At 48.4% G+C, this 27,909-nt stretch overlaps 8 protein-coding genes across 8 annotated transcripts; 5 read left to right on the top strand and 3 right to left on the bottom strand.

The window, feature by feature from the left end:
- Positions 1-4,072: 4,072 nt before the first annotated feature.
- Positions 4,073-6,105, top strand: M431DRAFT_17331 (hypothetical protein; the record flags this gene model as incomplete). The annotated part of the gene is made up of 5 exons (XM_024913045.1): positions 4,073-4,086; positions 4,181-4,408; positions 4,522-4,870; positions 4,928-5,552; positions 5,617-6,105. The coding sequence occupies 5 exons, from the start codon at positions 4,073-4,075 to the stop codon at positions 5,949-5,951; spliced, it is 1,551 nt and encodes a 516-aa protein (XP_024773569.1). The 3' UTR covers positions 5,952-6,105.
- A 281-nt stretch (positions 6,106-6,386) lies between these two features.
- On the bottom strand, positions 6,387-8,206 carry M431DRAFT_88202 (hypothetical protein; the record flags this gene model as incomplete). The annotated part of the gene is made up of 2 exons (XM_024923885.1): positions 6,387-6,948; positions 7,032-8,206. The coding sequence occupies 2 exons, from the start codon at positions 8,204-8,206 to the stop codon at positions 6,387-6,389; spliced, it is 1,737 nt and encodes a 578-aa protein (XP_024773568.1).
- A 4,009-nt stretch (positions 8,207-12,215) lies between these two features.
- M431DRAFT_87935 (hypothetical protein) lies at positions 12,216-13,185 on the top strand (the record flags this gene model as incomplete). The annotated part of the gene is made up of 2 exons (XM_024923850.1): positions 12,216-12,285; positions 12,347-13,185. 2 exons carry the CDS (start codon positions 12,216-12,218, stop codon positions 13,183-13,185), a joined length of 909 nt encoding a protein of 302 aa, XP_024773567.1.
- Positions 13,186-17,181: 3,996 nt separating this feature from the next.
- Positions 17,182-17,802, top strand: M431DRAFT_67058 (hypothetical protein; the record flags this gene model as incomplete). The annotated part of the gene is made up of 1 exon (XM_024921724.1): positions 17,182-17,802. A coding segment is annotated over one exon (621 nt), but the record flags the coding sequence as incomplete, so codon positions are not given.
- Positions 17,803-18,357: 555 nt separating this feature from the next.
- On the bottom strand, positions 18,358-18,642 carry M431DRAFT_64996 (hypothetical protein; the record flags this gene model as incomplete). The annotated part of the gene is made up of 1 exon (XM_024921675.1): positions 18,358-18,642. A coding segment is annotated over one exon (285 nt), but the record flags the coding sequence as incomplete, so codon positions are not given.
- Positions 18,643-18,661: 19 nt separating this feature from the next.
- Positions 18,662-21,118, bottom strand: M431DRAFT_555212 (hypothetical protein; the record flags this gene model as incomplete). The annotated part of the gene is made up of 3 exons (XM_024921415.1): positions 20,876-21,118; positions 19,597-20,255; positions 18,662-19,576 (listed from the first exon to the last, which is right to left on the bottom strand). The coding sequence occupies exons 1-3, from the start codon at positions 21,051-21,053 to the stop codon at positions 18,662-18,664; spliced, it is 1,752 nt and encodes a 583-aa protein (XP_024773564.1). The 5' UTR covers positions 21,054-21,118.
- Positions 21,119-22,798: 1,680 nt separating this feature from the next.
- M431DRAFT_86974 (hypothetical protein) lies at positions 22,799-24,578 on the top strand (the record flags this gene model as incomplete). Its single annotated transcript, XM_024923746.1, has 3 exons — positions 22,799-23,121; positions 23,176-24,362; positions 24,424-24,578. The coding sequence occupies 3 exons, from the start codon at positions 22,799-22,801 to the stop codon at positions 24,576-24,578; spliced, it is 1,665 nt and encodes a 554-aa protein (XP_024773563.1).
- Positions 24,579-25,345: 767 nt separating this feature from the next.
- M431DRAFT_495839 (hypothetical protein) lies at positions 25,346-27,883 on the top strand (the record flags this gene model as incomplete). The annotated part of the gene is made up of 6 exons (XM_024917423.1): positions 25,346-25,542; positions 25,605-26,232; positions 26,286-26,366; positions 26,428-27,056; positions 27,117-27,302; positions 27,355-27,883. The coding sequence occupies 6 exons, from the start codon at positions 25,346-25,348 to the stop codon at positions 27,881-27,883; spliced, it is 2,250 nt and encodes a 749-aa protein (XP_024773562.1).
- Between the last annotated feature and the right edge of the window lie 26 nt (positions 27,884-27,909).

Below are 27,909 nucleotides of genomic sequence, written 5' to 3'. Positions count from 1 at the left end.
GCTACTGCGGGTGCCGACCACCATGCCGGGCGGATATGTAAATTAACTCATATATTATTGGATAGTCTTTTAAGGAGAGCATCATGAGACATAGTTGAAAGAAACTATCATGCAAGCATATATCTGAGTCTCTTGTCCCACATTCTTTCAACATGGACGATTGTTCCCCCGAAGAGGAAAACTGGAGCCGGGGCCGCGATTTCTGACACACATCGTCAATGATGATCTGTCAAGCGACGATTCCGCCGTGCCATGTCCAGAAGTCATTGTCATGATAACCCCCCGGTTGATCCGTGACCGGCTAGTCAGTTGCTCCTACGCTCCGTAGTTTAGGACTTTTAGGTCTGTAGTTTAAAATTTCTCGACATAGACGGGTTGATAACACTGGTAGTAAAGTTGTCTATGAGGCTCTTTACCTAGACGCCCTGGAAGACCCAAATTTACCCTTTTACCTCGCCTTGATCATTAATCATTTTTTCCCAAGGGAGATTCCTAGTCGGTGTAGGCGCGGTAAGGCTTGATATGACCTAGCTGGAGTCACGATGGGTTGTGTATTACGTAGGCCTGCTCGATGAAGAATAGGGCGAGTCATTTGTTTGGTTACATGGGTAACACAAGCTTTGTCATATTCTCAAAGGAGTTTGTTTGAGATTCGGGAACCCAGCTTCATTCGTTGTACAGTGAACTGCGACGAATCACAGGCCACGCCGTTTAACATCCACATCACTCCGTACCGTATAATGGCAAATCATATTGTGTAATTATGAGTGCGGCAGGTAATACGGAGTCAGAGTAGCACTATCGGACGAGTCGTTCGTGTCTCTTTAGCCGCGCAACGTCGTCCGTCGCGCAATCTTTCCGACGTGATACGGAACAAATTGGCTCTGCATGTGCAAGAGCTTCTCCTTTTGGTCTTACACTCCAGATAGTGGATGGCATCCCCACGCTTTCAGTCTCCCCATAGACTTGGCTTGGCACAGCAGGGGACGTCATCTGGCTGTGCAGAATACGAGACCACGGCCCCATATCTCGTCAATTTTAAGCTAGAGTTGCTGTTTCATCTGCCCAGTGGCCTAAAAGCGTAAGAACCCAAAAATTTACTGTCCAATGGTTGCAGTTGGCTTCAAACAAACACCGCCTTCTTAACAAGACGCAGATGCAGATGCAGAGCCGCTGCTGAAGCCGATACGAATCCGAGATGCAGACATGCATTCGATGGCCCGGCCTGCGGGTTTGGAGTAAGCCCGACATCAGCCCAAACAGCTCAGATGGACAGTGGTGAATTAATTTTCCGGCATTCAGCTGGGATCACGACTTGACGCTATCCACATCGGCACTTTTCTTCCCATTTGGAGGCTCATGCGCTTGCCACCCATTCTCGGGCATTAGCTTCATCCACTCTTCTGAAACAAACGTCCAGTCCCTCTTTCTAGCGTCTGAGCTTCTCTCGAACCGTTAACAGCGGCAATGCCAGCCTGATGACGATGAGTGTTTTCTGAAAGCCACCGCCTGATGCTTGGGAATGCGGGATACTTCTCCGTCAAAAGAGCTCTTGCGCTTGGCCCATTCATGTTGATGTCGGCGATGGTACGTTTCGACTGTTGGTCAATTGGTCAATAGCATATCACGTCTCACGTTTATACTGTCGTATTGACGTGAACAACAGTCGTTTTGGGGCCCTGAGCCAGGAGGTTGGTATCTTCTATGAGCCGGTTTTAAGTACTGGAGCAACAGCGAGGCAATTGTCTTCGGCGGATTCTTCTCCGGGCCCTGCTTCGGTTCCGTATCCGCAAGCTGCATATTTTCAAGCTTAGGGCTCCTAGCTAACCTTGAAACTAATGAGGTTAGGTGCTCTCGGTCCGACTTCCCGACATTTCCTTTTGTGCCAGAAAAGAAGACGTCAATACTAATAAGCGAAGGCAAAGGCAGAGTTTCGACCCGGTTTTTTGTTCTAGCCCGCCCATCTCCACACGACCGGGTCGCATCTCATGGCTAAAGAAAGAAACAGCCACTCCACATTCTGGCCAACTGGAAGCTGAGTACCCCGAACGTTGGAAGGGGATGTTTAGCTGCAGGACCCCTCTGCGATAGCAGGGCGCGTTAAACAGCCAATGGCCAGTCGTCTGCAGCATGACGCCCTCTAGTTTGGCTAAACAGCCCTGTCGGATCTTTCGTATTTTTGCAAGGGGTACGTAATCCTCTTGATACACTAAGGATATCGTTAACATTCCCTTTTGCAGGACGGAGCAATAGTCTGCGAGTTGATGAAGTTTTTCACGCCATGAATACTACCATGTCAATTGCTGATTGTGCAATAGTTCTTGAAGAGGGTCAGCCTACAGTCAACATCTCAACGTGCTGGCTTAGTGATGCTATGATCTGGATATGTAATGTAACCATTCTATTTTCGGGTCAGCATATGAGACGATGAGTGGCAGTTCAGGGGGGATTGCCTCCACGGCAGTGTTGGATGGAGGATGAATGATGAAGCGATTACGGCTGCTGACAGATCAAGTAGTGTGGTGGGTGGCTGCTAATAGATTCGAAGATAGTTACCATTCACTTTCCTCTAGCCAATTATACACAAAGAAGTTGTGGGTTTGCGGGCGAACTATTCATTCAGCTCTACTTGCAACCCAATTGTTAGATACTCCCCTATGTCCTTCTTTCATTTCATCCAAATATACTGGAATTGCCATTGTCTGTCAAATTGTCTTGCCAATGGCCTTGTCATAGAGCACTAGAGTTAAGAGAAAGGAATTGGACAGAGGGCATTTACTTTCAAGGGGAGTTTTCCTCAAATGTAAGTTGGTCCAGCTTTAACTCCTTCATTTGCACGAAAAGAAGGATGGTAGGTTCTCGGGCAATAACTTAGGTAGCAGGAACTAAGACCGATGACCGATGTGAGATACTTGCTAACGATGGACTTTTCTGCAGATGTAATACATGATGATAGCGATGAAACAAACAAATGCTACTACATGCAAAAACAACAAACCATACTCAAACGACTACCACAAGCAGCAAGACCATGATAGCAGCTACGAACAATGATCAAGACAAAAGATTGGCGATAAGACGAACAGTCTGGCATCACTTTCACGAGTGTTAAATCAAGCGGATGTAGGCTTCATCTCTACTACCAGAGTTCACGACGTCACAGCCCCATCGAGGCACGCCAATACAACATTACTATGACGAATTCTGCGATTTTACCGAAGAGCCACGAAGATTGCACACTAAAAAAGGTTCTGACTGGATAGGAGTTTTATGTGCTGCCAGTGCTACGAACTTCATAGTTTGCTAGTAGGGCAAGTATGTGGCGACAATATGCGATCCATGAATGAGACTATTAGGTATGCAATAATATGACGATCCAAACACAATTCCAGGTTGCTAACGGAGCAGTAACATTCAGAATCATCCAAGAAGAGCCACCAGCTGTCCGAAAAAGCTCAAGGTCACATACTATAGTCAAGATAGGGGGGCAGTTTGGAGAGAGGAGGATGTTGGTAGCAATGGAAGTGATATATGCTGGGACTTGCTTCTGACATTCAGTCCATAGTACATCTGTACCTACCATTGGTTCAATGGTAACAGGTGCCTTGGAGGTCAGGTGTTTGGATTGATGTGATTAGATAAGGGTTGGGGTGGCTCTGAAGCAGTTGCGATAAGCTGCCGAAATTTGGGCAAGTTGACCCAAAGCTTCCCCCCCACGGAACATTGGAATTTTCCTTCTACACAACACAACAAGTTCCCTCGTTACCGAGAGCCTTCTTCCTACGGAAGGCAGTCCGATTTTCTTCCACCTGCTGAGGTACGTTTTTTTACTTACTTTCAACTCACTTCTCGCAGCCGCCTCGTCGAGGCGTAGCTACATTGGTAGCATCAGCAGAAATTCTTACTCATTCTTTCGTCCACAGGGCACAGCTCTCCCATCGTTTCTCGAGCATCGATCGTTTGTTAGGATTTACCACCGGAGCCGAGGCTTCGCTTTCGTATCAATATCGTCACGTTCTTCCGTTCTCAACTTCGACCAGTTCGCCTATTGCGTAAACTCAGACTTGACATCATGTTTGGGGACCTGTGAGTAATTTCTGAGGGAACTGAGGCCTCAGTCTATCAGATATCCATTTTTACCAGACTTTCTCTCCCATACTGATACACCATTGTTCACCAGGTCGATCAAGGTCAAAGGGGCCGACTGTGGCGTCGATGCCATTTTCCTTGCCATCATCACGTCGATCGGCGGCTTCCTTTTCGGCTACGACATTGGTCAGATCTCTGGCACCATTGTTTTCGACGACTTTGTCCATCGGTTCCTCACTAATGGCTCGCCCACGATCAAGTCTCTTCTGGTCTCTTTCTTCAGCATTGGCTGCCTCTTTGGCGCGCTGGCCGGCGCGTAGTAAGCCAACTCCATCTCTGTTGCTTTTTTTTCCCTTGCCTTTTTTTTTTTTTTTTTTTTTTAAATTTTTTAAATTTTTGCGAGACATATAGCTGACCAGCATTCAAACATAGCACGTCAGATTGGTTGGGACGACGAAAGAGCATCGCCTTGGGGGTGTTCATTTTCATCTTGGGAGATGCCATGCAAGTTACGGCAACGCGTAGCTGGATCCATCTCACCATGGGCAGATTTGTTGCTGGCCTCGGTATCGGAAACCTTTCTGTTGGCGTTCCCATGTTCCAATCCGAGTGCGCTCCGCGGGAAATTCGTGGAGCCGTAGTCGCTTCATACCAGCTCCTCATTACCATTGGTATTCTCTTCGGCAACGTCGTCTGCTATTTTATGCGCCGCCATCAGGAGGACAGCGAAACATGGCGTCTGGTCATCGGCATAGGGGCCTTGTACTCCATTCCTCTTGGGGTTGGCATTTTCTTTGTGCCAGAATCACCGAGATGGCTTGCTGGCAGGGGTAAATAGGAAAAAGCCCGCCAATCGCTGTCACGACTTCGCGGCAAGAGCAAGGATCCAAGCAATGTCCTCGTTGAGAACGACATGCACGAGATGAGGGAGGTTTTGGCATTGGAACGCCAGACTGGCAATGCTTCGTGGATTGAGTGCTTCTCGCTCAAATCAAGGGTTCCCAAGACGCGCTACCGCACTTTTCTCGGTATGGGCCTTCACTTTCTACAACAGTGGACGGGCATCAACTACTTCTTCTATTACGGCACTACCATCTTCTCCACTGCTCACATCAAGGATCCATTCCTTGTGCAACTCATTCTCGGCGCCGTCAATGTTGCCACTACGTTTCTCGCCGTTTATTTAGTTGACAAGTTTGGCCGTCGATGGCCTCTAATCCTCGGCGCCATTTGGCAAGCTGTGTGGTTGATGATTTTTGCCTCCATTAGCACCGCGACCAATCATCTCTCCACAGTGTCGAGCACCTATGGCGTCGTCATGGTTCTGTCATCTTGCATGTTCATTGCTTCGTTTGCGGCAACCTGGGGTCCCATTGCCTGGGTTGTCATGGGCGAGACATTTGCTCTACGCACGCGTGCAAAACAGGCCTCGTTGGCCACAGCAGCCAACTGGCTGGGCAATTGTAAGATTCCCTCTCTCACAAAGCATCACAGATACTAGACAGAAGCGACTGACAGTCATTGCAGTTTTGATCGGATTCCTCACTCCACACGCCGATAGAGGCTTGTCATACGCGTTTGGGTACATCCTAGCCAGCGCCAACCTCGCCGCTGCCGCCGTAGTTTGGATGTACTTGTACGAGTCCTCGCTGCTCAGCCTGGAGAGCGTGGACATCATGTACAGTATGCACGACATTGTGCCATGGGAGAGCGCCCGCTGGGTGCCACCCGGATACGTCACACGCCGGGTACGAGACGAGCAGCGTTTCCGCAGATTGAGCATTCAAGAAATGGTGGAGATGGCCAACAAGGATGCCAGCGTCAAATCCGACGAGAACGTTGGCCAAAGTAGCCAGGTTTGATGATGAGGCTAGAGGTGAGGTTAGAGATCGGGGTGAGCCATGTATCGCAACCTACGCCTTGCTGTTGCTTGCACTTTGCATTACTGTTTGCAGTTGGTAGTACTACAAGTAGTCATTACGGAATAATGATTAGGAATTAGGCATTAAGTATCACCTGTCAATTTTAGTACAGGCGTTGATATCTAAAAAGACCATGAAGATGAATTAGGTTGATCCTTTTCCCAAGGACACTATCTCATATTATGTAAATGTGTTCTAATGCTATAATTCGAAAATTATAAACAAATTGATATCATTACCGCTTTATGCCAGTGCTTGTTATAACCAAGAGTGAGGTTGCCCGCTATCTATTACAAATGTTTCCCAAATGATGCTCATAAAAAATCAAGATGCCATGTTTACCGTTTTTTTTTATCCCTTCTCTTTCTTATTTCTTTACACTGATTCTTCCGACTTCACCTTTTCGGTAGAAGCGGATGCTTCTGTGTGCTCGCCGGCTTCTTCTCGCTTGTGGCCAGCATGATGTTTCTCATCGTTGCTCTTCTCCCCGCTCTCATCACCAGCCATGGTGCTGGCACCCGAATCGGACTCTGTATCTTCCGACTCGCCCTCGTTGGGGTCCTCGAGGACGACACCACCCGCGGGGGCGGCCTCGACGTCCTTTGCGGGGGGCTTGAAACCTTTGGGGTTGAAGCGGCTGCGGGCGCGGATCTTGGCGCCGTACTTGTAGAACATGAAGGGGATGATGGCGAGGACGGCGGCGACACCGCCGACGAGGGAGCCGCCGCCGCCGACGCCCATGGAGTGGAACATTTGGACGGTGAAGAGCGGTGCGGCGGCGCCGCAGGCGGAGCGCATGATTGTGTTTGCGGCGATGGCGGAGGCGGCGTACATGAGGTAGGCGTCGACGAGGTAGTTGAGGAAGCCGACGAAGAGGAGGAGGAGGGCGGTGGAGAGGAAGGATCCGGCGATGGTGGGGACGATCCAGTGGACGGAGCTGTAAGTAAGGATTTGTTAGTTTATCGTTCATTTTCATGTTGATGGGTATGAATGCGTAGGAGAGAAGAGGGAGGTACATACTTGAAGTTGGCTGACCAAGCGAACCAGAACATGGCCACTGCAAAGGTGATGCCGCCGATGATGGCAAGGGGGAGACGATCCTCGGGCGTCATCTCGTGCATTTGCTTCTTGCCGGTGTCAACTTTCTTCTGCTGACGGCGTGTATCAAAGAGAACAATGAGACCGCCCAACATGGCACCCAAAACTGTGCCAATCAAAGGAAGCTCGCCAACTCCTGCGTTCCAGCCACGCTTCTCCTGGAAAACGATGGGGTAAATGGTGAAGAGCATGTAGAGGAGGGTGTAGACGACCGAGAGGTAGATGGCGATGAGGAAGGAGATTGTGTCGAAAAGGATGATCCATGGGCGAGTGAGGGCAACCTTGTAGACGCTGATGAAGCTTTGGTTACTGTCTTCGATCTGGGCCTTGACGTTCTCATAACCGGGAATCTTGGCCTTGCGGATGCGCTTGGCCTTGTGGCGCAGAACAGTCGGTGCATGGGTCTCGGGAATGGTCAGCATGAAGAGGGCAGAGGCACCGCCAAGCATGAGGAGGACGTAAAAGGTCCATTGCCAATCCTTCTTGAGCTGGAGGAAACCAGCGATGATGGGACCGAGGGAGGGTCCAATCCAGAGCATGGCAGCGAAGCCGCCCATGGCGTTTGCACGCTGAATAGGGTTCCATAGATCGGCCAAGACACCGGGGCCGTTACTTAGGGGTGCAGAGACAAAAGTGCCTGTGAGGAAACGACCAACGAGGAGACTGCCAAAGTTGGGCGCAAAGGCACAGAGGAAGTTAAAGGCCAAGTAGAGGCTGAAGGTGCTATAGAAGATCCAGCGACGGCCGTACAGCTCACTCAGGGGGGCGAAGATGAGAGGACCGGCACAGTATCCAAGCAAGAAGAGAGTAATGGTCAGGCCAGCGGCCTCCTCGGAGACGTGGAAGGATTCCGCGATGGACGGGAAGCAGCCGCTGGGGGCGCTGGAAGCAAAAGTGGCGTTCATGACGAGGAAGACGGTCGCGGCGGTGATGAAGAACCGCCGGGCCATGGACCAGTTTCTGGGGTTCTCGACATCTCCGGGGGCAAAGTCGACGTAGCCATGTTCGTTTAAGAAGGGAGGCTCGTTGGAGTGAAGGTCCTTCGTGCGATACGGCTTGTTAACCGGTCGCGACAGAATGCGGGTGATGGCACCCATGGTGGATAGACGGTGGCGGCAACTAAGATTCTTATTTCCACCACGCTTCCTTGGGATCTGGAGTTCTCGTAGTTGATGAAAAGGGGTCCTGTTTGGAACGTATTGATTACTGGGTTAACGAGGATATCCTGGACTCATGTATCATTTCGCCTCTGAGTTGTACTTGAAAGTTGTACGTTGTAAAGAATCACACCAAGAGAGCTTCTTCCTTGTCCCCCTTGTTCTTTCTTCAAAATCCTGGACGTTCGATATATCGATCACTGTTCGTTCCCGAAGCTCGTCAAGATGGAGAGGGCGGCAGTTCTGCTCCGGTTTACCACGAGGTGAAAGGATGCCAGGGTGAAATGGGCACGACTGAGCGCCACAGCCGTTATTTAACAAAGAGGCCGGAGAGATAATTAATCATTTCTTTTTTTCCTTCTCCCACGTTGTTGACGCTCTAGTAGGTACTAGTCGCTCCATCCTTCGCGCGTCGGGTTTAAGGGCCCCCGGCCGCGGGCTAAGAAGCTGCTGGCAGTAAGTTGTACAGTTCGGATATAAGACGACGGAGTCGGCACTGGGTCACCGGCGGCTCCGTTTTCCCAATTCGTTGCTGTTGCGATTTCCCAATAGGTTGCTGTTATGGAGCGTGGGCTGAAAGGATGGATACCGTGGAGGGCCAAGGATGGGTCTTCTGTCCGGTGGTATCATGGAGAAGGGATAAGAAAAGATGATAGATAATTTGTCTTTGACCGGGATGCTGTACAGTTCATGACATGTCGAATGCTCCGAACCAGGTGGTTTGTTTGCTCTCTAGAGTGCGTCTTCCAGCTGAAGACACGAGGCTGCCAGGGAGTGCAGTGTCGTACTACCATCCATGCGAACAACAAGAGGCCTGCAAACCTGGCAGCCTGGTACTGTAGCAGTGCAGATGGATGGGTTGCCACCTGATGATTCCACACACTGTAGGATTTGCGCCATGGTGCCGAGCGACCGAAGAGCCGCCCAGTTTTGCGCGGTGCGTCTGCCGACAAACTGCATGCTGATCCGTGCCAAGTTCTAGACACCACCAATTGCTCCATTCGTCGTGTGGTGGGACTCTTCATTGTCTGTGCCCAAGCCGAGCTCTGAATCGGAGATAGAAATCTGCGCCTCATTGCTTCTACCCGCGTGTTGCTCCTCTCTGGCGAGCACTCCTAATGGACGGCGTTCTTTGCTGGCCGAGATCCGCCCGCTTGTTGGATTTGGGTTTTCTGCCGAGGAAGCATCTTGTTCTTTGACAGGTCGTTCTCCGTATCTGCTTTAGCACCCCAGCCAGATGCGAATCTTGGTGTCACGACAAGATCTCGTTGAGATCTCGCCTAGTGCCATGGTTGAGGCACATCTGTGCCGTCTACTGTTTTCTTCGCTTGTATCTCGCCTCCTTTGTTTTGTCAAGGATGGACAGATACGCAGATAGCGTATAGCAGTCGAATGATGTCGTTTGTTTAATTCCGACGCTCCACACCCCTTTAGTGGTGCTCCGTGTGATAATGCCTTCTCCCGCTGATCGAGCCATTCCATTAGGCTGCTGGTCTTGTCCACCGGATGACTCCCACAACCTCCGATTATTCAGCAAAAACTTTGCTGATTTCAAATGTCAAATGGGATATTCGCACAATTCATCTGGAGCGATCGGGCATCTGCATCCTGCTCGGTTTCTCGCTCTCCGAGGAAGTACGAGCAGGATCCAGCTGGGCTTTTGCCTCCATGGACGCGGTGACAGCATCAGGTTCTGCAAGGGGCTCGGTTCATGATTAGGCGCCGCGCCGGTCAGCGGAACGCACTCGGCACGTAATAACGTTTAATCGAGCTACTGTACGCCCTCCGTATCGTATTTTCGTCTCCAGCTGATGAATAAGAAAACGGCGAGGTGCTGGCAAGGAATGCGTGGGTGGCGCTGGGCTGGTGATGCGGCCTGCCCACTTGAGACAAAGTCGCACCGGGGATAATCTTAAACGGTGGATTCTGGCACTTCGGCTGGGCTGTTGTTCCGACACGTGCGACCAAGACCAAGAAACTCTTGGCACGAGTTAGTTAGTTTAGCAGCTGGTTAATTAGGGCATCTTCAAGCATCTGGTGGTGTAGTTGAGTTAGTTGAGATGTCTCGGGCGCCCCTCGTATTTCGACGGGTTATTACCTAAGCAATGGAAACTGTCTACATACGGCATCACATGCTACTCTGCTACCGACAGTGCGGTGCGATATGCAACCAGGCATTGATTACATACATGTACTTCAGGTGAATACAGTGCAGTATCTACGGGGACTCGCTCGCCGATGCCTGTTCAATTCCATGGCACCCCGACGTTATAACTTACAGGGTCTCTCCTCGCCCCATCACTGACTGCCCTGCTGTTTCCATGGAATGGATGCCTATTACCTATTAATACCCACTGCATGGAGTCCATCCATACCTAGTAATCACAAAACTGCGAGTGACCCCGCCGCTATCAGTTGACGAGGCATCGCCATTCTGCTACTAAAATACGAAGCGTCCTATCCGGAGACTTTTGCGCCATCCCCCATCCCACCGGGTCTTCCAAGCTAATCAAGCATGCTGACAAAACATGTCAACATAATCGATTTCTGACGGACAATCAACGCCGTGGCTACTCCATGGCGCTTCCTCGCATAGCACAACTCTGGACACTTTATACACAGTAATGGTGCAATTTCATTCCCCGCCATTTAACCGATCTCGTCGATTAGCCGTGCTTGTTCGGATTTTACTTTTGAGTCAGACTGATCAATGTCAATGACACTGCCGGCCCTACGCCCTTCTAGTTACATTTCATACCTTTAGTCCACACGTGAATCCGGAACACTAGCCGCTCGGTTCACCTCTCGTAGATTTTTAGTATTATGCCCAAAAAAGGGAGATTTTTTCTTTTGAAGTCCCACGGCGATTAAAGTTGGGTTAATTAGTCTGGTGACCCTTGCGGCTGACTGTTTGTCTGCGTGATGATGATGATGTAAGGATGTTGCAGCTGTTGCTTATTCTCGATTGGGAATCTTGGTCAGAAGCGTAGATCTCGCCGTACCCTGCACGCGGAAACCACATGCAGTGATACATCATTGATGTTAGATATTGTCCATTCCCCTATTAGTTCCCAAATATGTTGCAAACATGTAATTGGTTTGATCTCGGCCTCTTTCAAAACATGCGCCGATTCCAGTTCTGGTTTTGTCGATTCTCATAGTACATGTGTCCATAAAGATTTTGATAGGAAAGCCGGTTGAAGCCGATTCACGCAAAGCAATCAATACAACTGCTCAACTTCATTGACTCTAGTTGCGCTATCAAGTCGAATAGCTCGATTTAGATGATGCACATAAGCTCATCAACAACTAGAGCGATCTGGAATATTTGTATGTGGTACGGCGGACTATCCTCCATAGCTAGCTCCGGGACTTCGTCCGCTGCTTACCACATCAACAGCCCATCATCAACCATTAAAAGGGGGCAATGGGAGGAAAAAGAGGATATCGACAGACAAACTAGGTCTGACTCATGGACACTTGCGGATAATCCCCCAGAAGCCATTCGGCCGAAGCACCTAAATTTGTTCCAAGGATATTTGGAATCGCACCACAAGGCTATCCGTGGGCCTTCCAAATGGCCATCACCGTGCCAGCCTTGTCGTAGGTGGAAACTGTATCGAGCGCTACGGTAAGCGCTTGATGTTTTTGTGACCAAGTAACTGCATATGGTGTGGTTCTGTTTCTCCAATTCGTCAAAGCTCCTCGGAAAAACTCAGATAGAGCTTATTGGAAGTTATGCCAAGCTCGTTCTTTAAGCGACTCAAGCGACTATAGTTCAGCCACTCAGATACTTCCAGTTGTCAGCAACCATGATTAGCAGAGCAGCAGCCCTATGTTCTAGATATAAATACTACCCGTAGTTGATTGAGGAAGCTTCCTTGTAGTTTCCAAACATCTTCAGTTCCCTTCATTCGATCAACCAAACACTATTGAAACAACCGTCACCATGCCTCTTCATCTCGACTTGATCAGCACCCTCAAGGACATGTTTGGGCGGATTGACAACGCCAGACCGTGTATGTTCGAATTCATTCTAGCAAGCAGAATCTTATCTAATAGCAATACCTTTTCATATAGCCCATGCTAGAGGTGTCTTCGTTACAGGCTCCTTTACTCCAACCGATGAGGCCAAGGAATGGTCAATTGCGCCTCACTTCAGTTCTCCTTCAACCCCAGTCATAGCTAGATTCTCTCTCTTTACTGGTATCCCGAATATACCGGCAACTGACCCCAACGCAAATCCTCATGGACTCGCTGTTCGATTCTTGATTGGAGATGATGTCAAGACCGACATCATCTGCCAATCTTCAACCGTATTCCCTGCAAATACGGGAGAGGGTGTTCTTGCATTCTTCAGCAATTACAGAGATGGCACTGTAGAAGAATATGCCAAGGACCATCCCGAAGCTCTCCCTTTCATGCAAGAGGATCGGAAATTCCCAAAGAATTTTGGTACCCAGTCATTCTACTCCATCAACGCTTTCAAGTTCATCAACGCTGCTGGTAAAAGTGTCTTCATACGATATCGCTGGGTTCCGTTGTCGGGGAGGCAGTTTCTGACGCAGAGTGAGCTTGAGGCCAAGGGGCCGAACTTTCTCTTCGATGAGCTACCTGGTGTCTTTGCTCAAGGACCGATTAGCTTCAAGCTGGTAGCGCAGGTGGCTGGGGAAGGTGACATTACCGATAACTGCAACGAAATATGGCCAGAGGACCGTCAGTTGGTCGAGCTTGGTATGCTCACCCTGACCAAGGTTACCGATAAGGAAGCTCTTCCTCCTCAGAAGAACAGCATCGTCTATAATGCCATGCCTGGTGTGCCAGGTATTGAGCCATCGGATGATCCTGTGCTAGCGGCCCGCGCACGGGTATACCCAACAAGTGGAGAGACTCGCCGGGCAGCTGAGCCCGAAAATTAGTCACATGTTCGTAAGGAAGTGTTGAGCGTTGACTTACAATGAGTGGATGAAAGGAAATGAATTCACAGAAGTGAGATCTCTGCGGGAAAAACATGTTAATATCAGGTACCACAACTCTTGTTAGCTGTTATAAAAAGAGATTTAGAGCCACACCACTGGACTGTGACTATTATTCGTGACGACTGCACACACCATGTTTAGTTTTGAAATGATGAAAAATGATAGGATATAGATGATATGAGTCTGTCTAGTGCAGCGTATTCTGCCTGCCTTCTGAGCTTGATAGATGGTTGGGAATTCTTGTGTAGTTGTTCTTTGGCCTGCCCTGTTATAGTCTTTTTATCTACCTACTCATTACATTAGCGAGGAAGCGAAATGTCCTGTGCGACATTGCCTCTCAAATCCCTGTTTGTACTTGGGAAATATCAGAAACATACCTCACTGGTGATTCTACTTCGGTAGATCAAGTAGAAGGTCTATTGAGAGTCTCAGTGAATGTCAGTGTATGTAAGCATGTACGTAAACGTAAACAGGAAACTTGCAGATGCTAAGCGGCAAACAGCCTGTCTTTTGTTCAAATCACGGGGATAATCCAACTCTAACCAGGTAGTTATATCCAATACCTTTAAACCCTTGAGGCATAGATGGTAGAATTGGGGTAAAAGTCACGAAATTAGCGACTGTGGTGGCGGGCGGATCAGGAGACAACTTACCGGTGGATATGCCCGTAGGCGCCACCATCCACCACTTCCGTACCTCTTGGTTGTTGAAAAAGCTTCGATTCTATGTGCTTTGGCTTCGAGAAGCGGTCGATGGAAAACTTGTCTGCTGTTGTGAGTAGTTGGACAATGAATAGACGTGGGTACAACTTGCCAGAGTATATGCCCGTAGGCGCCACCATCCTCCGCTTCCGCTCCGCTTATTCTTGCGTTTTCGATTCTCTTATTCTCTCTTCGATCGTTTTCGACGGTTGCTTGGGTATGTCGGAGGGGAACTTTCGTGGTGCTGTATCTTTTTCTACTTTGTTTCTCGGATCGGATTGGTCGGTCGCTATGTCTACTCGCGTTTTCGAACTGTGTCGATGAACAGTTGGCTGGTCTCAAAGTATCGTCGATCGTCCGATTTGCCTAGTAAAAGAACAAAAGTTAGCAAGTGTACATAGAAGAACACGGCCTGTGAGAAGTCAGCAGATTGCCATTGTAAAAGGACATGGTGACTTAGCTGAATGAAGACACGCCCCGTCGAGTATGTAAACTATGAAAAGTCAGTAATCAATCTTTCTTTGGTCTGTTTGGACAGGGAGACTTAGAATTGGTCTGAAGAAAAGGCTGTGCCCGCCCGCCCGCCCACGTGAAGTAGAGGAGATTGCTATAAAGAATCAGTCGCTGATAAATACAGAGAAGGGAGTGGAAGATAAAGAATTGAATTTTGTGTAAAAGATAGCGCGGGTGCGCTTGTAGACTTGAGAGCGGCTGAGAAGCATGCGAAAGAAGGCTATGAGGTATCAGCTGCTCATGTTGGTTATTTGGATTGAGAAAGGGGATACTCAGCCATGTCAAGATGGCGATGATACGTGAGACACCGGCGATAGAAAGAGAGTCGAGCCACTTCTGTTGACAATGGCATGTGCTACGTATCGTGTACATGGAGACAACTTTTGTGTCCTAGAGAGAATTAGCCAGAAACATGGAGAGAGAAGAGGGAGAATTCAGCTCTTGGAATGGTGTTGCAATGGAACATGAATATTGGTAAGCTTTGAATGTTTTCGAGATAAAGAATTCTTTCTATCAAAATAGTTAGCTGTGTGACGGCAGAGGGACAGAGGGACAAAGGGGGAAATATGGCTCATTGGATGATTTGCCGCCGCTGTCATAAATGATTAGTAGGGAACAAAGAAAACAAACAGCTATCTGGAAGCGAAAATTTACTTGCATGACGAGGATCACGCTGAATGAGACTTTCATCTTGCTATAGGAGCAGCGAAAGCAAGCGAAATCGCAATGGATCTTCAAGGTCTTTTCCTGTCCATAGACAATGTGATTAGGCTTGTTCACGAGAGTATTGGGGTAAGAGACACTTAGCAGCAGAGCAAAATGAGGCAAAGTCAATCAAAAATCTATAGCGAGTTATTATCTGAACAAATCAAGCAAGTAGAGGGACTTAACCGATGCAAAAAGCAGAAGATTGTGCGACGGGGAGTGAGATCGATTGAGGAAAATCAGAGAAACCTATAGAATGTTATGATCTGCAGGCAAATAAGAAGAGTTGACTTAGTTCTAAGAGATCTGTAACGACACAGGAATGCCAGCTCGGTAGTGACCGCTGAGGGTACATTTTCTCTTGTTTCGTCGGGTAAGAATCGTGCTTAGGTAGCAAATATCGTCAAGGCTAAACTCTGGTGTCACTACAAAGAAGCTAAGGATACTGGGATAAAGATAGAGAATACTTGACGAAAAGATTCAAATTTGGAATAGTGGCTAAAAAGAATGGGAAAATGATTCTCTGCATTGAGCGAGGGAGAGATGAAAGTATCCTAGAGTATCAGCAACACCAGCAGACATTCTAGAAAAAGGCAGGGAGAGGAAAGGGAGAATAGAAAAACGACTTATTTGAAGAAAGGCTTGAATCTTGACCAAATGGCAGCGTGGGTGGTTGGTGGCTGATGCAGCTTTGCTTGTAGGTCGAGATGATGTTGAGAAGAAAGGGTTTTGTTTGTGCGAGTGGAAGATTTGTGGGTTTTATATGTGCCAAACAAACAGAGGGCCAGCAGCCTACGTCCATTGTTTCAGCTGCTCTATGGATTTAAGTCAGCTGCATGAAATCAAAGTTTAAAAAGAATCCAAGAATAAAAAAGAGAATGCAAGACAATAGAATAGGTAAAGCAGGTATACAATTGCTGAGGTATACATACCAAACTATAACAAGTCAATATCTTGGTTCTTGAGTTTAATCTACTATTGCTGTTAGTTACAAAGCAATTTGATTCTGATTTCAAAAGGATTGTGATTCACTGATTCCTACAGACAGACCTCTGAGCTATTGACCCACTGGGCCCCCTCCCCCCTTTGAAATGTAAACTGGCAGCCAGCTGTTTGCTCAATCACTTCGTTATCACTTTTCCCACTTGTTTTTAACTACTGAGGTGCAGATTCTTTTTTCTTCTATTCTAGTCTTCCTTTTTTAGAAATTCTACTCCCACCTTTCCCAAGTTCCACACCAAGATTCGTCAACTCAGCTTGCCCTTCCTCAACTCTTGAGGCTTTCCATTCTATACTTCACATCATCCTAGATTCTATCTAGAGTACTGCAACATCTACTCGCCTCAATATTTTAGGTAGGATCCAGCTGAACAGAAAACTCCCCAGTACGCATAGTAACCCCGAAAATTAGCAGTTCTTTCTCTCAAGATCAAACGCTCATTAGCAGACTTTCGTCAACAAACACCTGTTTATCAATAAGAAGATACTTCTGGTCACGGTCATTATGTCTGATCTTCGAGAAGAAGAGACTCCTGTCGGCAGCAACGTGTCTGATCACCAAGAACCGACTTCTACTCCCTCTTTGGCGTCCGGTTCTCATCATAAAGTGCCCCCCGCAGTCTCATCTATGCTCAGCACTCAAGAGCAGGGTAGTTCTACCTTGAACAATCTCCTTGATAACCAGGATGAAATCACTTCTGCCATGGAACTACTTGAGCTAGACTCTCTCACGCCCACCATTACTGTTGTCGAAGCTCTTCTTTTGTCTGAGCTGAAAATTTCCGTCAAAAACATCATCGAGGCACTCCAACTCATCGAAGCACTGGTAGACCATGTGTCATCTAACCAGACTCCTCCCTTCCTCAAGGTCATCAACCACAATGTCGACACAAATGCCTTCGCCAAACCCTCAAAGGGCAAGAAGGGATCCAGCTCTGCTGGTCGAGATGATTCTCCCGAGAAGATCACTCCCCACGCTGCATGTGCTCGATGCCAACATGATCATGCCGTCAGCGAGCCTGCTTTAACTCTCCGATCTTGCCTCAACTGCGAAGCTGTGGAATACTGCAGCGTGGAATGCCAGCTCACAGACTGGATGGCCCACAGAAATCTGTTTTGTGTCAACCCAAGCGCCCTTCCTCTCAACACTCTGGCAAAGCCTCACCGTGTGCCGTTTCTCAAGACACACATCACCAACCCGTTTGCGCGCCTTGCAAAGGGCATCTGGCTGCACGATCGCCACAAACAAGACGTGTATGCCCTCCTCATCGACTCCTTCCGGCTCCGAGAGGCCGACGACTTCAACTACGGCGGCATGACGAACAACGACAGCGTTTACAGCGGTCGTGTGAGTTCTTGCCCGGCGTTTCGTCGCTTCTTGTACCAAGCCGAAGCCAAGGGCTTGATGCCCCCTTGGTGGTCTGACCAGAAGCGTGTCGAGTGCCTTACCAAGGGCATCGACAAACGCCAGGACAACTACCACGACCTCCACGCCATGACCCGGGACATTGAGATTGTGGTTGTGTACGAAGATGCCATCATGACGATGCAACTTCGGATGTTTGCAGAGTCGGTTTTGGGAAAGGGAGCGGCGGGATCGGATGGGCGGCTGATGCTGCAGAAGATGGTGGTGGCGGAGGAGTCGGCGCGAGTTTTGTCGAAGTAGTTTGTTCTTGGTTTCTTTTCTTTTTCTTTTGTTTGTACTATCTTATTTTTGTAGAGTAGTTTAATTTCCGTAGTAAGCTTGCTCTTGTGTTCTAAGTGTCGCAGCTCAAGTGACTTGCATTGTATACTTTACTTGACTTCGTGCTTTTAAAATAATTCCTCTGCAACTCACTTGTGACCAAGATTCACGTATAATTACTACCTAAATTATACCTCCGTCCACAACTGAATGGAGTCATTCCCTATCATCAAGTTTATTATAACATTTCTCCCCGCTCATTGTTGCATCTTCATCGACAAGTCCAAACGTCCTCCATTTTCATCAAACATCAGCCCGACCGTATTACGCATGGCTGTCTATATAATTGGAATAATATACTTTATGCTTTTAGCAAGAGTGAGTTTTGCCTACCTGTCTGGTTGCTCCATTGACCTTTTCGGTAGTGTTAATGGGCTGCGCCCAGTCGTCCAACATGTCCTCAAGCGCTCCGTTTTTGGACCATTGCTATTATCTCGGGATTTCCTCCTGTTCCGTCCATCGGATCGTCGATTTATCCTCCCGGCATTCATCAACCCACTTCCCAATTTGTTCGTTTTTCGTCATGCCTGCGAAGACTCTCAACAGCAGCTTCATGTCCGCTGGAAGCACCACGACCATTTCCTCCGCCAATTCCTCCCCGAGCTGTTTGTGCTTTTCCTCCGTCCAATGCCTGCTCGCGGCCGTCGTAATCAGGTCTCCCATCTTCCCAACGACGGTGTCTCTGTCCAGTGATCGTTCCACTGTTTTCATCGTCGGTGGCTCTGGGGTTGGGGATAGGTATGCCGCACACGTTCTAGCCAACGGCTACAATCTCTCCAAACAACTTCTCCCTCTTCATCGCAAAACTAGAGACCACAACAACTGCCCCAGATACAATAACCAAGATGAATGGAGTCTGCATTGCTTCCGTGATGGCAAGAATGACTTTCATCCTCACGCTATCACTTAGATGTTCGAATAATGTACTCTGAGCTCCGGCAATAACGGCGCGAATCTGTCCATCTGAGAAACCTTGGCCGTCCAACACTTCTGAAACATTGCGTACAGCGGCAGACTCGAAGACGAGAACAGCAATGATAAGAGCAATGGTTGTGCCGCCCATCTGGCTCACATTCTGCATACTGAGCGACTTGGCGACATCTTCCGGCGTGACTTTTAACGTAGCCACTGCGTATCCTATCTGCATCGTCAAGCCTGTACCTACGGCAAGCACAACACTAATGCCGTAAATGCTAGCCGTGGGTGTTTCGGGCTTCAAGTATACATATAACAGCGATCCTCCCACTGTAATAATTATTCCTGATACCAAATACATTGGCATATAGTATTTGAGTTTGGCGAGTAGATAGCCGCTCGCAAGATTGAAGGCAACAGCCACAAGAAGGAAGGGAAGAAGGCGAACCGCCGCTTTCAGCGCTGTGTCGTTTTGAACGAACTGAAAGTAGATGGGAATGAAGTAAGTCGGTATGTAAAGGGCCGAATAAGATGCCGCAGAGCAGACGGCGGTAAGAATCTGCGACCTGGATCGAAGTAAATGGACGGGAAATGAACGGGTCTCCGGCGTGGTGATGATACAATAATATTGCTGCACCATATACAATATAGTGAGCAATCCAAAAACGATAATTGTGGCAATGGTGCGCCCATCTTGCCATCTCCAGGCACCACCGGCGAAGACAAAGGCCAACGAGAACGCCACCACAATCCGCTACTGAGTGCGCTTCCAACGTAGTCGATGCTCTTTATTCGATCCCGGAGTGAGATTCCTCGAACGGGATGAACATTGGGGAGACTGAATATGTAGATAGGAGCAGTCGCTGCTCCGATGACAAGATTGATGTAAAACCCCCAGCGCCATGTGGCCTTTGAGACAGAAAAGAGGCCGCCGATAACAGGACCTAAGCAGGCACCAACGCCCCATACAAATCCGATGCCGTTAATATAGGTTCCCCGTTCTTCACGAGTGGCAAATACAGAGATGTGGTTCATAACGCCAAGGTATAATCCCGTCCCGCCCATTCCAGCGATAACACGTCCAACGATGAGAACGTTCATAGATGGTGCGGCGCCACAGAGTACAGAGCCCAACTCGAAGAGGACAACTCCTGCGATGTAAAGATACTTCAAGGAGAACATGCTGTAAAGTGCTCCGTATGGTAAGATGACTGCCACGGAGCCCAGAGTAAATCCGGCACCAAGCCACGCAAGCTGTGAAATATCTTCGAATGTCTCAATAACCGCGCTCTGAACGTCGGCTGCGATGGTGGTATCAAGCCCGTATAGTAGAGCAGTGGCGTATAAAGCCGAATATAGAAGAAACCATCTGATGCCAGTAATCTTTCTGACATTATCGTGAGTTGCCGTTTTATCACCATGATTGTGAGGCTCTAATGCCAGCGTATCTTCTGCGGAAGAAGGCTGCGGTCGTCCGCCTTGCTCAATCTGCGCTTCTTTTTGCTGCCGAGCTGATTGGATCTCATATTGCTCTGATCCTGATGATGCTGTGATTGTTGGAGATTTCTCCATTGGAGGAGAATAAAAGTCGGAGTCTTGTGCCATTGATATCTAGGCAATATGTTTATGTAGAGTCGAGTGTAAGGAAGAAAACTATAAGAGGCACGTATATGATAATAAATGGTATGTAGAGTTTGGATTGTCAGAATTACTGGCTACTAATCTGCCAGTGCTGATGTGTGTATTAAGACGACTTCAAAAGTAGGCAAAGCGCCTCTTTTAAGTGGTTTGATCGCATCAACACCGCGCTCGGCTGAAGCCAATCAATTTTACATTCTTATATTGTAAACAAGCCAAAAACGTTTATTTCGACCGCTTCTCTCTATCTCTGCTAATCACTTTGTTCTGATGTAGAACACGGATCGGCTATAACGCCGCTTTAGCCGCAATGCAAGAAGTCAAAGCGGGAATCGTAGCTATATAAATTACCAAATAAGGATATTCTCTAATAAGTATATTAAAGTGTAAGGGGTGATTTTAATTCACTAATTACTTGATAAAGAAGCTGACAAAGGTAATGGCCAAACTGAAGCATCGTTCTTTGGAGCGGGAAGGGGTGGATTTCCCTTTTGGTGACTGCGTCTGGCCCTATTTACTCTAAACGGCAAACCAACCCGCATGAAAGAAGATCTTTGTGTAGGTTCTTTTTGAGGTGCAATTCCTACTCCCATGGAAACCTTTTGGCGAATGCGAAGTTAATCAAATTTGTACTGCACTTGGGTCAGCTTAATTTGTCTACTATTACGCAGCTTCATAGTTTGCTGGGCTCAACTGATGGGAGCAACACCAACCTTGCTATAAGGTCACAACGAAATGATGGAACTTGAGAAACACTTCGATTATATGATTTGTGTGACATGGTACTTGCTCTGCTGGATGCTAAAGAATTTGGAGAGACATGGTGCGTCTTTTTGTGTGAATACCCTCTCTCTCGCCTTTACTCTTACATTCTGCCCAGTGTGTCGTACGATTGACTATGTGCTGCAAAGGAAATATTATCACTTGAGTACGAAATGATGTACTCACGTCGTATTTTACGTCTGCGTAACCCAAAAATTGCCAGAGTGCGAGGACATGCCGTCAAGTTGCGGCTGGTGGCATATGCAAGAAGCAATAGAAGAGTCATTCACATCTTATTCTTATGACAAACGGACTGACCGACGATACAAAGACGTATTAACTTGCAATTTGTACAAGATTGCATTACCTGGATCATGATTGCGGAGCCGAACCTTTGAGCAACGGGCAGCGGAACTATGCACCTGAGGTTCACAGCATGAAGTTATGCTCCATACATACTACTTGTGTATTTCTTCCATGACTCATTTAACAGTGCCAAAAAAAAAAGTTGTTGGTTGAGCTTTGAAGCTTGGGATTAATCCTGTAGAAAATTGTCGACCCATTGAATCAAGGTTGAAGATTAATGCAGGTACTGATTTCATGCATACTTGAGCATTGTGAGGATTCCAGCATCTCGTTCTTGTAACTTTACAAACAGATTGGATTTGTACCGCATGATGCAGTTTAGCGTAGGCCCTTCGATTGTGGAATCACAGGCGTTTTGAGGTTGCTTCTCTGTGACCCCCTCTTATAAGACTGGAAAAATATGGTGTCTCACCACGGGAATAGCTTCTATTTCCGGCCATTCCACCTACAAGCTAGAGCTATCCGTCCGCCAATCACCCCCGCAGGCTACGCCTCACGGATCCCGCCTGAAAGCACCTCTATTCCTTGTTCGCAGATAAGTTGACGGCACGAATTGTCGGAACAGGGAGCCGATCCCACTAAACGGCGGTGCTAGTCCCGCAGGCAGTTTATCCATTCAATCACATTCAGCATCCGCAATCCCAGTCAATGCGCTACTGTTTGAACAAGAGACGGGCCAGAAGCACGTTAAAAGGATCCGCCATTGCGAGATAAGAGCTTGGCCGACATCGCGACCCTTATCCACCAGCATATGCGATGTCTTTATCTCAAGACTGTAGGCGAATGAGGAGCATTTGGAGTAGATTCTATATTGAGAGAACGTCCATGACAGCATATGGTCTATGTAACATGAGAAGTGAGAAATAATAATTCAAGTCTTATTTAGTTCTCACCTATTCCGTAAGTTGAGTACAAGTCGAATCGCTTGCCTCTTGCATCGCTCTGTGTCTCCAATTATTCAGAAACAGGCAAGGTACTTTTTTCCCCGACCCCAATTCGTCCTACACTAAGACGTAATATGCAAGGGGCCTAGCTGTAGTGGCGGGGATGTGCAGCTCGGTTTGGAGCTCTTCGGAGCACTGATAAACCGAGCTCGATCCCGTTTCCTCTTCACCACTTTCTTCTCTCTTCCGTCCCTGTTCTTGATTCGAAGCCAGCGAATCACTGGCTGTTGATTCGCATCTTCACTATGGCAATGGCTAAGCTGTCTATGCTCCTGGCCGGAGCCGCTGGTGTTTCCGCCTACATCGCGGCCCCAGCTGGAGGCTACGGCCAAGCGCCGCTCGGCTCCATCACGCCCTCCAAGTATCAGTGCGATTTGCCTCCGGTTCTGGATCCGACAGGTGACGGATTGCCTTCTGCCGACGAGCTTTTTTCTTCCAAATCGGCACGCGACCAGCAGATCAAGCGTCTTCAGGCCATTGTCCAAGTTCCATCCGTCTCTTACGACGACCTGCGCGACGTCGGTCAAGATGAGCGCTGGACGCCCTTTTACAAACTTCACGATGTCTTGAAAGAGACATTCCCCGTCGTGTGAGCATGGTCTACTCTTAGTCGCATTCTAACCAAAGTTCTAACAGCCAGCAGGCACAAGCGGGCCAAATTGGAGAAAGTCAACACTCTCGGCCTTCTTTACACTATCAAGGGTTCAGACGAGTCCCTCAAGCCGGTGCTATTGATGGCCCACCAAGATGTTGTCCCCGTTGCTGACCCATCGACGTGGACTTACCCTCCCTTCGATGCCGTGTATGATGGCGAGTACATCTGGGGACGAGGAGTTTCAGACGACAAGAACAGTCTCACAGCGGTCTTGTCAGCATTTGAGTCACTGTTATCTAACAGCGACTGGGAACCGAAGCGCACGTTTGTGCTCGCCTTTGGATTCGACGAGGAGTGCTCTGGCTTCCGCGGCGCCGGCAAGATTGCACCCCTCCTGAAGGAGCGGTACGGCAAGGACAGCTTCGCTGCTATCCTGGATGAGGGAGGCCTTGGCTTGCAGGAAGTTGGCAACACCCTCTATGTTCTCCCAGCGGTGTCGGAGAAGGGCCACATCGACATTTTCTTCGAGCTGGACGTTGTCGGCGGCCACAGCTCCATTCCTTTCCCTCACACGGGCATTGGTATCATTGCTGAAATCATCACCGAGCTCGAGTCGCATCCGTTCAAGGCCAGCCTGATTGAGGATGGCCCGGTGCACAACCACCTTAAATGCCAAGCGCGCTACTCACCTGAAGCCTACCCTGACCTTACCAAGCTGGTTCAGCGGGGTGATTTGGAAGGCATCACGCATTTCCTGGTCAGGGCGGGCCGAAACACCCAGTACATTGTTCAGACCTCACAGGCTGTCGATGTGATCAACGGTGGACAAAAGATGAACGCCATGCCAGAGAAGACCGTTCTTGGCGTCAACTACCGAGTTGCCCACCAAAACAGCCTTGCCGAAGTTCAGCACAATGCCGTTCGACGTGTTCGCAACATCATCAAGAAATACGGCCTGACCCTTAAGCCCTATCCGGGTGACGATGAATATCAGAAATACGTCGCCGGCCTGGAATCTGAAGAGGTGGCCGAGTCGCACGAGGTCATTGACTACAAGGGCACTTTGATACTGTCAACTAATGGCAAATCTCACCCCAGCCCCATCTCCCCTACCAGTGGCGCGGCTTGGGATGTTTTTGCCGGAACCGTTCGACACACTTTTGCTTTCGACAACGGAACCGTGGTTCCCACTGGAGAGATTATGACGGGCAACACTGACACCCGTCACTATATCGGTAAGCTATACGATGAATTTGGGGAGAGTTGTTGAATATAGGTACTGATAGTTGATGGCAGGTCTTTCGGACAACATTTGGCGCTTCACGCCTGATCGATACCACGCTGAGAACAACATCCACACTATTGACGAGCATGCGAAGGTTGATGGACACATTGAGATGCTCAAGTTCTACTACAACTTTGTGCGCAACTTTGACGCCGCCAAGTTTTAAGCAGTAAAAGGAAAAGGTTGGATACAGAGTGAAATGTACATATATGTATGTCAAACAATTATGTCGAAGACTGCGACTCTCATCATGTGTGACTAGCCTCCGAGCTGTTGGGCTCTCGAATTTGAAGCCTGGTAACTAAGGAAGCCCAGGGGCAAATACGCATGGAAAAGTACAATTTTTGCATGTAATAAAACATCCAAAACGATTACAAAGATATTCATTACTTGCCGTAGTTTCTCCTATTTCCTTGCCTAAGGCTACAATTCTTAGTTCTCCATAGTCTGGGCACGGAGTTTCTCCAGATTCACATGAGTTCTGGGGAAGAGGCCAAAGATACTTGGGTACTTCCCTATCCGGCTTATCGAAATTAACCGAGGGTAAATCGCACGGTTCCGATTCGCCAGAAATGCCGGGGAACTGTTGCATTCCCCACCCCCAGCCGAATACGCCCTTCAAGTCTCCATAAGCCGAAGCCGAAGAATGATTAACAAGCTGGAGCAGAACCAAGTAAAAAATAACTAGGAGGCCGTTTGACATTTGCCAGGCTGCTTCTAGATTATTTTCCCCAGATTCTTCGGTTCGCATGAACCTAGAATCTGCATTTCTTATCTGTAACCCCGGATCTCAAACCCACATCACTCAAGGCTCCCCCAGTATCGTATCGCCACATTGAGGCAAAGGCGAACCAACAGCAATCTTCAACCTGAGAGGCTGACAATACCAAAGTGCCGTCTGATTCACCACAATCCGGAAGCCAAGTGGAGGCAATGAGTTCGTCCAAGTCAGATGAAGAGGCCTCTGGTCCCGGCTCCCCGCTGTCACGGACTCGGCTCCGGGCAAGTCATGCCTGTACCGTCTGCAGAATACGCAAAGTGAGGTGTGATGTGGTGGTAACTGGCTTTCCGTGTACAAACTGTCGGCTGGATTCGGCCAATTGCAAGGTCACACCGCGGAAGCGGAAATGGTAAGTTGCCATGACATGTGGAGAGTCTCTCACATCCATACTAATTCATCTCATCTTGAAAGGGAACAACGGGTGAAGCGGGTCATAGAACAAGAGGAAAAGGAGCGCTTGGACCAGTCTCGGTCTCTGACTGAAGACAAGCTGAGGCCTTCACGACATGTTCACTCAGCTCCAACGGCACAAGTAGAAGTAAAGAGTGATCACACACCATCCTCGTCTTCTAGTCCGCCATCTAGGACTACCCCATCCACAATCCCGGTGTTTCAGCAAGATGAATCAGATTCTCACACCGAGGCCTCAAAACACAACTTCACCTTCACCGATGGCACCATCGACCCAAGTCAAATTGGACGGCGACCCAGCCTCGATGGTGTTGGCAACCCCTGGGGGCTTGACTACGACAAAACCACCATCTTCGGGTTGCAACCACCTGCGCGTTCCGTGCCTTACACCAACTACTATTTTGTCGATCCCGGTTACCTCAATCAACTTGCCCATACCGATGTCAAGTACTTGACAGAAAAAGGCTGTCTCTCTCTGCCCTCAGATACACTGCTGGAAGAGTTCTTTCATCAATACTTCTCACATATCCACCCCATCATCCCTCTGCTCAGCGAGGCAGAATTCTGGGCAGCAGAGGCCCGCATTCCCCTTCTCTTGATTCGGGCCATACTATTCATCTCATCTCCCGTAAGCCCTTCTATCGCTTCAATCCTTGTGAATCAAGATTAACCCGTCCACAGTACGTTAAGCCGTCAACACTGCTCAGCCTTGGATATAGCAGTGTACAATCGGCCCACACCGAGCTTTACACGTTAGCAAAGGTTAGAGAAGCCATGCCTAGTGCACTATGAGATTGTTTCTAACAATCCTTTTACAACACAGACAATGATGCAGTTCGATATCCACAGAAACAATGTCGTCAATGCCCAAGTAGCCGTCATGCTAACCTACCACTCACCTGCGCCAAGCGACACGACAAACACACACTGGATGGTAAACGCAGTTCACTATGCTCGATGTGCTCGAGCCGATCAGTACTACACTCTCAGCGATGACAATCCCTCAAAGCTCATCCTCAAACGACTCTGGTGGGCCTGCATATTGCGAGACAGGGTCATGTCTTTGAGCTTACGACGGCCATTGAACATTGGGTGCGACGAATTCGACTTTAGTCTGCCAGGACTCACCCTCGCCGACTTCTCAGATGAACTAGGAGTGTCTACGGTGTACGATAGGCCGACGAAGCAGATTTTGGCGCATATGATGTCGGCTTTTTGCGAACTCATCATTCCGTTGAACAAGGCTCTTGTTATCCTGTACCCTGCGTCAGGTCCTAAGAGTGTTAAATCAGATGCGGATATTCAGAAGGAATCTGATACTTGCGTTGAAACTCTGCAGCTGTTGGATGTTTGGTACCGCAAAACAAAGGAACGATTCGAGATTTCCACGCCATCAATTGGCATCCACAAAGCATTGACAATGTTTACCAAGATGACATTTATCTACTACTAGTAAGTCCAACAGATGTCTCTAGACAACAAGACATAAGCCGTGAGCTGACATCTTTAAAGCTCTGCAAGAGCAAGCTTGTGTTATCACATGATGTTATTATCCGTATCCAATCCTAGTCATGCTTCCGACACACAGGAGAATTATCTGCAAGTGCAAGCGGAGATGGATTCTGCGTTGAAGGGCATTACTGGAGTCTTTATGCATTTGGCCCGTCTGGGTCTTGTTCAGTACTTGCCAAACACATTGTAAGCAAGTCGTCTTCTTTTACTTAGAACTTCGCACTGACCCAATTACCAGCGTCACCTTCTCGGCCATTCCGCTCATATGGCAAGTTTTGGACGCAAAAATACTCAATACCGGAACTCTCGCCGCAGACAACAAGCGCGACCTAATGGTCTATACAAACGTCATGAACAAATTCCGAAGCCTCCACGAAAACGCCAACAACGTCCTCAAATTCATCAAACAAATCATCGCACACATCCAAACAACTGAATCCGTCGAGATTGCCCAACAGGAGCAGCTAACAGACACATGTTTCCCGCCCGAGCTTTTATCCAGCTTCCCACCCGGTGGAAAGATCCAAGAGAAGGATAAGGAACCAAAAAACAAATGGGCTCAGTTGTTCGCTGGGAAACCGCGGACATATCTGCGAATAGCGTTGACGATTCAGCATTCTCTTTCGAGCGGCCACTTTCCTTCGGAAGAGGACTTTCCCAAGGCTCTGCAGATGGTCAGTTTTGCGGAAGATACTATGGATAATAGTGTTGATGTTGGGCTGTACAAGTATTTGCAGCATATGGAGGATTTCCTGCTGTCTGCGTGATTGTGAGAATCTGGTGCCGGAAAAAG

This window comes from Trichoderma harzianum (assembly GCF_003025095.1).
Source record: "Trichoderma harzianum CBS 226.95 unplaced genomic scaffold M431scaffold_7, whole genome shotgun sequence".
NCBI lineage: Eukaryota > Fungi > Ascomycota > Sordariomycetes > Hypocreales > Hypocreaceae > Trichoderma > Trichoderma harzianum.
The sequence above is the reverse complement of the archived record's forward strand: the minus strand, read 5'-3'. Positions and strand labels throughout refer to the sequence as shown.